This window comes from Narcine bancroftii, chromosome 1 (assembly GCF_036971445.1).
Source record: "Narcine bancroftii isolate sNarBan1 chromosome 1, sNarBan1.hap1, whole genome shotgun sequence".
Lineage (NCBI taxonomy): Eukaryota > Metazoa > Chordata > Chondrichthyes > Torpediniformes > Narcinidae > Narcine > Narcine bancroftii.
This window is the reverse complement of record NC_091469.1, coordinates 459,005,824-459,018,632: the sequence shown is the minus strand read 5'-3', so window position 1 is coordinate 459,018,632 and position 12,809 is coordinate 459,005,824. Positions and strand designations below refer to the sequence as shown.

At 41.1% G+C, this 12,809-nt stretch overlaps 1 protein-coding gene across 2 annotated transcripts in view; it reads right to left on the bottom strand.

Annotated features, from left to right (window-relative positions):
• LOC138751829 (plexin domain-containing protein 2-like) overlaps window positions 1-12,809 on the bottom strand; it is a 558,229-nt gene that overhangs the window by 7,699 nt on the left and 537,721 nt on the right. Inside the window, exon 13 of one of the 2 annotated variants that reach the window (XM_069914669.1) lies at window positions 6,815-6,888. In XM_069914669.1, the coding sequence (XP_069770770.1) occupies window positions 6,815-6,888 (74 nt within the window). Of the gene's footprint in view, window positions 1-6,727; window positions 6,889-12,809 lie in introns of both variants that reach the window. The other variant, XM_069914668.1, reaches the window with a different exon arrangement.

The window sequence follows — 12,809 nt, the reverse complement described above, 5'->3', positions numbered from 1 at the left end:
AAATAGCGCCTTTGGAAGACTACACAAAAGAGTCTGGAAAAACAACCAACTGAAAAACCTCACAAAGATAAGCGTATACAGAGCCGTTGTCATACCCACACTCCTGTTCGGCTCCGAATCATGGGTCCTCTACCGGCATCACCTACGGCACCTAGAACGCTTCCACCAGCGTTGTCTCCGCTCCATCCTCAACATCCATTGGAGCGCTTTCATCCCTAACGTCGAAGTACTCGAGATGGCAGAGGTCGACAGCATCGAGTCCACGCTGCTGAAGATCCAGCTGCGCTGGGTGGGTCACGTCTCCAGAATGGAGGACCATCGCCTTCCCAAGATCGTGTTATATGGCGAGCTCTCCACTGGCCACCGTGACAGAGGTGCACCAAAGTAAAGGTACAAGGACTGCCTAAAGAAATCTCTTGGTGCCTGCCAAATTGACCACCGCCAGTGGGCTGATATCGCCTCAAACCGTGCATCTTGGCGCCTCACAGTTTGGCGGGCAGCAACCTCCTTTGAAGAAGACCGCAGAGCCCACCTCACTGACAAAAGGCAAAGGAGGAAAACCCAACACCCAACCCCAACCCACCAATTTTCCCCTGCAGCCGCTGCAACCGTGTCTGCCTGTCCCGCATCGGACTTGTCAGCCACAAACGAGCCTGCAGCTGATGTGGACTTTTACCCCCGTCCGCGAAGCCAAGCCAAAGAAGAAAGAAGAAAAGATCCCAAAATTTAAAATTTATTCACCGTAAAACTATGTACAAAGGAAAACTCTGCAAAGTTTTTCCTTCATGTCGTATTCATATATACATTTCATGATTCTATGTTGTTACATTAAAACTCTAATTTTCTCCACAGCTCCTCTGACTCTACAGGTTAGAAAATGCTGAGATAAGCAATCACATGGTTTCACTTAAGTTCATATTATCAGTGCAATGAGAGATTCAATTGCCCACAAGAATATATTGCAGCTGGATGCATCAAAATGTAATCCCTGAATGAACTTATTTTACAAATAAACTTACTTGAACCACAACTATTTTTGGAATGTACGTCTTCATTAAACAAAGTAGATAGAGGAAATCAAGGTATTTCACTAATAATGTAAATTTTACAAGAATTTCCTTGTGATTAGAAATGATAGGAATATTGTATGTTTCTTATTGTCGCTGAGTTTTGGAGCATATCTATTCTGACCATCATGCATATCTACACTTGTCCCATTTGTCTGAACTATTTCCATATTCCTCAGTCTTGCTCATTCAAGTACCTGTCAAGATGCCTCATAAATGCAGTTAATGTATTTGCTTCCACAACCTTCTCTGCAGCACATTCTAGTTCCCAAATTTATGTGAAAATACACCCCTCGGGTCCCCTTTTAATCTTCTCCAACTCAGCTTAACTCTATATCCTTTGGTATATGACACCATCACAATGGGACACAGACACTGGTTGTCTACACTGCCCTTGCCTGTCATAATTTTATATATTTCTATTATGTCATCTCTCAGTCCCCTTTAATCCAGAGAAAAAGATTGAGCCTGTCCAATCTCTCTTCATAACTGAAGCCCTCCACTCCAGGCAACATGAAGTGTTGAGGATTGATCTGTCTTTAGCTGTTTCAGGACCTTCAATAGACTACCTTAGAAGGCTGAGGCAGGCAAGGCTACCATTCTGTTAACCTTCCACAGGAGCTCTATTGAAAGTGTCCTGGCTGGTTGTATCATAGTGTAGTACAGTTGCTGTAGAGTATCAGATCAGAGGTCAATTCACACGACTATAAAAGCAGCAGAGGGGATCACTTGGGTTTCCTTCCCCTCCCCTCCCCTCCATTTCCCCTAATCAATGAGATTTTCCAGCATCATTATTAAAGGCTTACAAAATCTATGAGGACCCCTACCACCACACATATAGCATCTCCCAGCTATCCCTGCTGGGAAAAAGATCAAGAAGTATTAGAATCAGAAGCACTGAAGAACAGTGAGACGGTTGAATAATTGTTGAACTTCTAAAACAACTCTATTTTACTCAACTTTTTGTTAATAATATTAATTTTTAATATATGTATATAGGTTCTATGTATCTGTATCATTTGTCCATAAACTATATGTTTTTGTACTGTTGTCCGAAAAATGCCATTTCATCAGGTTGTACTATTACAGTCCGATGATAAATAAACTTGAACTTGAATTTGATTTCCTCCTTTGTAAAATTGATGTGTCCCATGTTCCCTCCCCTTAACTCATCAGCTTCCATGTCCTTCTCCACAGTATATACAGGAGAACTATTCATTAAGACTTTGCCCCTTCCTGTGGTTCCACATATTGATTCTGATATTTATCCTTAAGGGGACTTAATCTCTCCAGAACTATACTTTTACTCTCAGTACACGTCAAAATATTACAATTCTCCTTTATTTTATCTGCCAAGGATAGCTCATGCACTGTTTTCTAAAGCATCATACTTTTACATGCTTTCTTCCCCTCAAGGGACTCGCTTGATCTCAATTGCCTTAACTTGACATATGCATCTTTTTTCTTGATATCGACCAAGCTTACCTAATCTCGCAGACCTTGCCCTTCACATGTGTAGACGATTTCTGTGAGGAGTGTTAGGGTCATTTATTTTTCAAAGCAAACAATTTGGAGAGAGAGCCTATTTCAACGTGCCCAAATGGCACGATTACGGAACGATGGTTGGGAATTGTTCAGAAAACATTTAAATTGTTTAATTTGTAACTGGTTAATATCTGGTTTTGCATCTGTCTCTTTTGAAATATATTTAATGGATAGATTAATTAGAATATTTATATTTCTAAAGTTGCTTCTAAGGTTTGCATTTAGTTAGCTGCAGTTGAATCAAGTTGGCCGAACAGCCAGAAGGTTATTAACTAATTTTAAGATAATTTATTGAAGCTTTACCAGTGCATATCTTGAGCAGCAAATATTTGCTGTGAGTCTAAGATTTAATGTGGCTGCATTCAGTGCATGTTTTTAAAGCATTTGCAGGTGAATTATGCCTGACCCGGTCCCAGCCAGAGCTGTGAAGATTTATATGAGCTGTTGAACTCTAACTGACATTCTCGGGTCCGGATTACACCTCTTAGCACAAATGCAGGCACATATTTCTAAACATTGCATGAACAATCTCTGGTCACAATATCATTTAAATAATTAGGTGGCATGGTTAGGGTAGTGGTTAGTGCAATATATTACAATATCAGTGACCTGGGTTCAAATCTGCTGTTGCCTTTAAGGAGCTTGTAACTTCTCCCCATGACCGTGTGGCTTTCCTTCTGGGACCTACTCTTTCCTAAACTATGCCCAAGTCTTCCAGCTTCCTCCCACATTCCAAAATCCTATAGGATTAATTGGTCATGAATGTATTTGTGTGGTGCAGGCATGTTCAGCTCTATAGCTAAATTTATAAAAATGAAGGTGTGTGTGGAGATGGATCTATGCTTGCATCTGCAATATGTTCAAGAACCATAGAGAGAGAGAGAGACCGTGATAGACAATTCCATTCTCCAAACAACAGTGTAAGGACAGGCTGGACACAATCAGTCTACCTTCTGCAAGATCATTCCAGCACCCCCCAACGTGAATCATTGGGTCAATTTAGGACCCTTTGGTATTCAACAATGACATCCAGGTCACTTGTGAAACAATACTTTAGTCTTCAACTGAGTAGAAATGGGGTACAGGAAGGAAGGCTTTGGGTTAAGTCCTGTAAACTCGAAAATTCAAGATTCATGTTTCTTTTATTGTCATGTAATAATCGCTGTTACACCCAACAGCACCGATAAAAATTAGCCTAGATGGTGTTATATTTATAACAGTATTTTTAATTATTAATTAACAATGATATAACACCTCATCTCATTTATTCGCATTTATCTAAATTTAACTAAATGTATCTATACTTATCTAATTTAAACTCTAACTATGCGCGAATATATTGGTGTGTGTATGTGGAATACTCAAAGCCACTACAGCTCAATTCTCGGAAGTCAGTTTAAAGTTCAGTTTCGGATATTCAGTGAATGCACGTGGGCTTGAAATTGATGCGACGCGCAGGCTTTAGATGCTTGAGACTGTGGTGCGCTGTTAGCCAGAATCAGACACACACAAAGGTGAAGACTGTACAACAGGCTTTAATCCACAAAGACTTCCACAGAGCCAGGCTGGCTGTGGCTGCAGCAACTCTGAGTGAGGCCTCGGGAGGCCGGCGCAGGCTTATATCCTGGAGGGTGATTGACACCAGACCAGGTGGGGCTTGATCCATTCAGGCCGACTGATTGACAGCCGGCCAGGTGTTGTCCTGTCCCCTTACACTCCTGCAGGTACAGAGGCTGCCCCCTGCAGTAGGCGGGTAGTGTACCACCACAGAGACACGCAGGCCTTAGATGAAATGAGCAGTTCATGAAGTGGGTGAAAGAGACTGGGAGTGACAGAATGTTGATTAACTCATGAAACCCTTATTAGGGTGCTTCAGAGAAATGTTCTTTTTAGACAAATGCCAATAAAACAGCCTCTATTTTGGCATAGGGAACACAAAGCAAGTGATGCTCTCAAATCTTCCAGAATCCTTTTCGTAGCTCAGCCGAACTCGTGACTCTCACTCTGGTCACCATCGAAATGCAGTATTTCTTCTGCAACTAGAAGACCCCTTTTCGTGGGACAGTGTATCAAAAGTGACCATCCCTCTTTTAGGTCAGGAAGTGGTCTTCTCATCCCTCTATAATTAACAGGAAGACATCTGACAGTTTGTCTATAACCACATGAGGCCTAGTGGATTTCTCAATCCCTCAATAAGCTGTTCAAATGGTCTCTGCCCTGGCTTCTCCAGGGCTGCTTCCCTTCACTCTGCAAATGTATCAACTTTTGGAGTATGGTGTCTTCGAATCCTACCGTTAATTCACAGACACTTTTCAAAACCTGCAAGTTTTTGTTAAATCTGTTCCCTTAAAGGGTCAGTACCACACAAAAAAAATGAACTGAAAAATGGGAGAACACCGCAATGTAAAATTGCATAAGGCAGCCATCAATAGAACTTGCCTTAGCACCTCTTAGAGTCAGGGAAAGAGAAGCAAAAGAATCACCCCAGAGTCACTGAGCCTCCAATGCTCCCATGGCCTCAGCCACCACACAGAGCAGTCCAAAACCAACAGCATTCCGAGCTCCAGATCCAAACCTCCAAGACAATCAGGAAGTCTTCAGCACCCGAATCCCCATGGGAGCCCCTCCTGCCCACAACACCCTGATACGTGGTACCCCCTTCAGCCAGTTTCGAGCCAGTCTCCCGCAGCCTGTATGAGTTCCTCACCTCGAGCTGCCAACAGCCCACAGCCTGTGTGAGTTCCTCACCTCAAGCTGCCAACAGCCTGCCACCTAGGCTTTCTTCAACCGCTGTGCCACTCACTGGTCTGCCGGCATTGTCACTGTCCCACAGAATAGTCTTCTCTGCTTCTCTCTGTTTTATGGTGCGCTGCACCAGTCTTTTGTGTCTCTTGAGTTTGCAATCCCTCAAGGCCGCTGCCAAACATAGGTGCCACCATCTTGGGCCCAGAGCCCGCGGTCGCAAGATTTTTAAAATCAAACACTGTTGGCTCCTTTCAAAGATCGTTTAAAGCCTGTACCTAGCTGGCGTACTAGAATTGAATGATAGAACCCTGCAGAGGAGTGCTGTGTCTCCTCTCCCCACTTTCCCTGGGTCCACACCAGCGACAGCACTACTGTTGAGCTGGTCTGTGCAGCGCCACCATTTATTTTTCACCCAATTTGCGAAATAAAACTGTTTAATGTTAGGAAAGAATAGTAGATATCCAGGAGCTCATCGATATTTTACGGCCATTTTTATGAAACAGCATTTAGCCATCAGGAATGGCTTCTTCAGCAAATGCTAAATATAAGAAAAAGTAGAAAAGGAATTTTGAAATTGTTTGCAGCACTCAATTTTATCAAAGACAAATAAAATCTTTTTTTTATGTAATTGAGTCACACAGTGTGGAAATAGGCCCTTTGGCCAAACATGTTCATGCTGACCAAAATACCCTGACCCACACTAGTCTCACCTGCTTGCATTTGGCCCTCTGTGGCCTCTGTGACCTCCTCCTCCTGCACACTGCTATCAAATCTAAGTAAGATAAAGGGTTGGGGGAAAGAGGGATGGAGAATAGGGTGGGGTGTGTGCGCCTACAGAGGGCCTTTCTCTCTTCCAATTACCCATCAGAGACCAGGAATTGGTGCAGGGGAGGATCAGGGAGAAACTGTGCCGTTATGAACATTTATTCAAGTCATGCTCCCTACACAACATTCTTCAAACAACAGAGGTGCAGGGGAGTGATGGGGTGATGGGGGGGAAGGGTGGTTGAGGGAGGTGAGGATTTAAAGGGGGAAAAGAGCGGTCGTGAAGGGGAAAAAGGAAAAGGGAGCACAGGGAGAGAGAGGAGTGTGGCAGGAGGGGTGAGAGAGAGGGAAAAATAAAAGAGAGATGGGAGGGAGAGAGATCAAAGGAAAGTGAGGGAGGAAGGGATGGCATGGGAGAGGGAGGATAGAGAGAGAGAGAGGAGGGGAGAGAGGGAAAAGGACAGTTAGAGAGGGAGAGAGAGGGGATGTGTGGGGGAAAGGTTGAGGGAAAAAGAGGGAGGAAGCAATGGACAGAGGGAGGGATGATGGAGAAAACTTGAGAAACAAATTCATTAATTTGGTTCCTTGTTGTTGAACGACTGTACCTCAATGAAGAAGAGACTTGGTGCTGATGTTGGATGATGGTACATGTAAAATGTCACAAGAACAGCTGCTATAGTAATGATAATCACCAGCAGGATCCCCACAATCAGGCCAGTGTGGACTGAGTCTCCTTTCTTTACTGCAGTGCTGTCTGCCGTTGAAGCTGGAGAAGCAGAAGAAAGGAAAAGGCAACAACTTCTGTTAGAATAAACAACCAACAGGGGTAAGTTTAAAAACAGGACAAATTTCTGGAAAGTTATTGTCCTCTATAATTATAAATTAAGATGTTTGGTATGATTATGGATTTATCTGAAAGTAAAAATGAATGAAATGTATTTCCAGACTAAGTTTGCTTAAACACTGAATCTAATTTTGAAATTCTGTTCCTGCGAATTAAAGTCCTTGCTAAAGTGATACGCTGAGGATGATTAGCAAATAGCTGAAAATCCATATGGTAAGTGAGACTTGGATGCACGTGGATCTTCTATAGGTCTAAGGTGAGCAGACTGACAGATGTCATCATGTGTGCAGAGTAGAAGATGCCATCATTCTGTCACTCTGTTAGGGTTTTGGCCTTCATGTGGACCATGATGGTGCTGGGAAATACAGCTTCCCTCTCCTCTGACAGCAAGACCTGGCGCAGGAGTAGGGAGCCTTGAAATGGGGTCATTTGGCCTATAGAAGAGATGAAAGAGCAGGTTCAGTTTTTTTAAATATTTCAGATTATTTCTGTATGTTCCAAAATCCTGTAATCTTGGGTCTCTATACATGAAATTAGTAAATTATTCAAAAATAATACTAATACATATTTATTTTCCATTATATCTTCATTTGTATATGAGATTTTTGTGGTGTGTTGTGTGTGTGCATGCGGTGTGTGTGTGTGTGTGTGTGTGTGTGTGTGTGTGTGTGTGTGTGTGTGTGTGTGTGTGTGTGTGTGTGTGTGTGGTGTGTGTGTGAGTGTGTGCACACGCGTGGGTGTATTTGTTTCATCGGGTAGCATATACATAGTCATATGATAATAAACGAACTTCAGCTATACCTTTAATTACATCATATTTTCAAGGAAGTTTTAATTTTTGATCATTTTAAGCTATCTTAATTATTTTTTATTTTGCCAAGAGAGAAATTTAGAAAATGTTTGAAAGCATAGATAGGAAACAGACCTTGGCTCGCCTCCAGTCCTTTTATACTAATGACCTTTTCTTCTCTTGTCTGGTAATTTAATTTATACTTATTGAGTAAGCAATCATTTCTGTACATTTCAACGCTGTACTTATGTGTCTGACAATAAACTCTCATCATCATCTCATCACAATCAGTTAGAGCCTGTGGGGACAGGACTTTAGCAGGTCAGCTGCCTGAGGCTTATTTGCACTGAAACCTGACCCCCACCTTGCCAGACATTTTCCAAGTGTGGGTGGTCAGCTCGCTTGCCTCCCTGCATCTGGCCCAAGTAAATGTGGGTGGGTGGGAATGTTTTATGGTGACCCAAATCCAACCCCATATAGCCCAAGGACTTCATCAATGATTGATCATATTTTCAAATATTAAGGTCAAGCAAAAAGTATTTTAAAACTGTAAAAGGAATTTCCAAAAGTGAATCATATTCATGGAACATTAATTTTGCAAAGCTATTATTTAAAGGATAGCATAAACATGTTAACTTATCAAATACTAATACAGGAAAACAACTTGACAAATAGACATGCGATTTATGTTCCAAATGTGCTGTGTGTTGTATTAACCAATTCTATCCATAACTACTGAAAAACATTTAACAAGTTGGTGAGTTCTTGAAGCTTCAAATGAACAACAATACATCTTGAGCACTGAAGGTCTGAGTCCTATCTTGTTCAGCTCAGGACCCAGGGAAAGCTGCCTGCAATTTTAGTTGCTCTGGTGTGAACATCACATGGAGGAGCTATCTCTCAAAATGAGCTCCAGGTTACACGTCAATATATCTTCAAAGTGTGGAGATACATTGACAGAGGTTGTCCGAAATCTGGTGATTGCTTGTATTTTTCCCCACATTGCCTGTTCACCCACCCATGTTTTTCCAGATATATAAGGCTGAACGATATGATTCACCACATCCAAAAGTCTCTGTGATGGAATAATTTAGCTCCATGACATCATCAGGCATCAGGAATCCTTCCTCTGAGATCCTTCTCTCAGAACACTCTTCATCAAGGCTTTTGAACTATTTTAAATATTTCTGATGATTATTCAAATACATTTAAATTGCTGAAAAAAATATCCACAGTGGCAGTAGCACATTTACATGAACACTTCCCGGCATTTTGCTGGGGGACTGGAAGTGAAACATGATCAGACTTCACTTCCGACTCATCGGTGCTCTATAACTGGCCTCAATTTTGAGTACAGCTGCGCACTGCTTGCCTCTAACCTCCAGGTTATTATTGGACATCTGCATGTGTGCAAAGATCAAAAAATGATCTGAGTTGTTAAAGGAAGGCAGCCAGCCAATAGAGTCAACATGAGTCAGGTTTTGCTGGTGAATGATTTTTCTAGTAGTGAAAGATGCTTTTCGAATCACAGTTGACCAAATTATGCATTGACAGAAAAGTAATGAGTTAAGTTTTAAAGAGTGTTATTGGAATGCAAAGAAAGCAATCTCACCACTGGGTCTTCATTATTAAGAGAGCTCATTGTCCTACAAAATCTTGCTTGGTACATTTTCCGTTAGTATTGAGTAGTAGTGGGTTTTGAATAAACTAAGAACTAGTTCCCATTGATGTAGTTCACACATATCACTATCCAACGATGCAAAGTGCACAAACATTTGTTTTCTTTCTTGGTATACAAATGAGGCAACTGGTTGCAATTCTGGCCTCAATTCTGTCACTCACTTGCAGATTTCTTCCACACTTTCTCTTTACAGAGTGAAGTTGTGATAATGCTGTGTGTTACAAAGTCTAGAGACTCTACAGTACTCCATTGGAGGATACAGCTGGACTTGCCTCATTCTGCTGGTAACAGGTATGTTTCTGAAATCCAATTGATTGTCTAATGGAGTACAACTTTCTTTCAGGCTCTTTTAATGTCAAAGAGCTCCTTTTCCTGATGTGACTCATTCACTTGTTGTTTCATTTGTTACTTGTAAATCCAGTCTGATTGCCACATCTTTCAGGATGGTGCTACCAAACCATTCTTCATGATAGACATTGAAGAATTCCATTCAGAGTCCATTCTGTGACCTTAATACTATCAATGCTGTTGTCCAGCCTTGAGAAGCACTGACTCATCAGCTGAGGGTGAACACATTGAGATTCCCTTGCCTACATTTGAGATGGAATTATGAGATGTTAGTACTATGTCTGGCAAACATAGCATTGTAATTTGAATAGAGCACGGCAATGTTCGCAACTGCTCAATCCCTCATGTAGAGATTTTATAGTCTCAGCCATTTATTAGATCAGCCATGATCTTATTGAATGGCGGAGCAGGCTCGACGGGCCATTTTTGGCCTACTCCTGTTCCTACTTCCTATGTTCCTATAGATTTGCCTGGCCACAAACAATTTACTTCTCAGAAGATTGATTAATCAAACTTTTGCAAGCAGACAACATTTCAAAGTGCTGCTGTTCATTAGATGACCACATTGATCCTTAAGGGGACCAACCCTCTTCATATTTATCTTTTGCTCTAAAAATAGATGGAGGAACTCTTGGGATTTTCCTTAATCCTGTGTGACAGATGTAATGATATTGATCATGTTTGCATGGCCACTAGTAAGGCCCTGTTTGATTAGACTTGGCTGCCAGCAGAGGGCTGACACAGAGCAAGAGATACTCTGTGAGGCTTGCAGCCTCATAGCCTGCCTCATGGTGCTGTTTACATCAACTTTAAAGAACCTTTTCCTTCATCCATGTGTAGTCTAAGTACACTCACATATGAATACAAGATGAAACATGGTGTTAGAGTGGAAAGAAGGAAATTAGAAGGAAATACTTCAAAAGGTAAAATCTAAAGTTAGCAACTGATCAGTGAAGAGAAGTTAACAAAGATAAAAATGGAAGGGTTACACCCACCAGCAAAATTTCAGTTGACAGGTAATGTGGCTGTAAATTGGAACAAATTGCAACAGCATTTTGGATTGTATTTAGTGGCAGTTGGATCTGACGAGAAAAGTGATAAAGTGAAAGCATCAGTTTTCTTACATGTTGTGGGGGACGAAGCCTGGAGGTGTATAATAACTTCACATTTTCTGCTGAAGGAGACAAAGTGAAACTGGAAAAAATAATGGAACAGTTTGAAGCATACTGGATACCTAAATGTACCGTGACATTTGAGAGGCACAGATTTTTCACATGTATACAGAAAATGGAAGAAAGTATTGATCAGTAAGTGGTAAATTGAGAAACAGAAGCAAAACATGTGAATTTGGTGGACTGACCGACTCGCTGATAAAAGATAGACTTGTGTGTAGTATTCCAGATAAAAGTCTAAGGGAAAGATTTCTAAGACAGCAAAATCAAGACCTGGAAAAAGCCATAGTACTCTGTAGAGCTACAGAAACTGTAAAAATGCAGGCATAGTGAAACTAGCTGCAACGTGGATGCAGTGAACAAGAACAGACATAAACTGTTTAACAAAAAGTGTGCCAAAGTGGAAAGAGAGGCGTGGCCAGCAAACAAAAATAAAAGGACCATTGGGGAGGATTTAAACTAGCTTTTCAGGGGAGGGAAATCATAATTGGAGCAAATAAAATATGATAGTAGTGAATCAGGGAGTTACATCAGAGGAAGGAATTAATAGTACAGAAGTGGTCAACAACGACATAAAGGCAAATGAGCAGACAGGAGATAGAGATGTTTAACAGGAATACAGCACAATTGACAACAAAATGGGCTTATGGCACTTTACTTAAATGCGCGTAGCATCAGAAACAAAGTGAATGACCTGGTTTCTCAGATTCAACTAAAAAGGTATGACATTGTGGCCATTACTGAAACGTGGCTCAATGAGGCCTGTGATTGGGGTCTCAATAGCTGAGGATATACCATCTATAGGAAAGATAAGCAGGAGGGTAGAGGTGGAGGGGTTGCTCAGATGATAAGTAATGACATAACATCAATAGAAAGCAGAGACATAGGGTCTAAAGAGGTAGTATGGGTTGAATTAAGAAATGCTAAGGGTAAAAAAAAACTATATTAGCAGATATATGGGCCCCCACACAGCATCCAGGAAAAAGACTATGATATGGAAATACAAAGGGCATGTCGCAAGGATAAAATCAAATTCATTATGGGAGATTTTAACATGGCAGGGGATTGGGATGGACAGGAAATTACTGGATCACAGGAGTGTCAGTTTGTAGAAAACCTAAGAAGGATTTTTTGAACAGCTTGATGAGAAGCCCATCAGGGGATCAGCAGTTCTTGATTGGGACATGTGCAATGAACCTGAGGTTGTTAGGGAGTTTAAGGTTTTAGAACCTCTTGGAAGCTGTGACCATAACATGGTCTAATTCAATTTCAAATTGGAAAAGGAAAATATGTTATCGGATATATCAATTTTTCAGTGCAATGAAGTAAGTTATGAGGAAGGAATGGGCCCAAGTCGACCGGATAATCAAATTAGTTGGAGGAACAGAGCAAGTTTGGATGATAAAAGGCATGCAAGATATATATATTCCTAGAAAAAGGAAAGTAGTCAAAGGAAAGATGGTACCAATGTGGCTAACAAAAGAGTTAAGGCCAAGATAAAGCAAAGGGGAGGGCATATAAGGAAGCTAAAAATAGTGGGAAATCAGAGAACTGGGATTCCTTTAGAAACTTACAGAAAGAAATATAGTCATAAGAAAGAAAGGATGAGTTATGAAAGGAGATTGGCAAACAATATAAAAGAAGATACTTAGAGTTTTTTTAAATATATAAAGAATAAAGGGAGACATGTGTTGACATAGGTCCGATAGAAAACGATGTTGGGGAAATTATAATGGGTTACAAAGATATGGCAGAAGGATTAAAACAATATTTTATGTCTGTATTCACTGTGGAAGATATTAGTAATATCCCTGACAGACAGAAGCTTCAGGGTGTAGAGCTGGATAGAGTT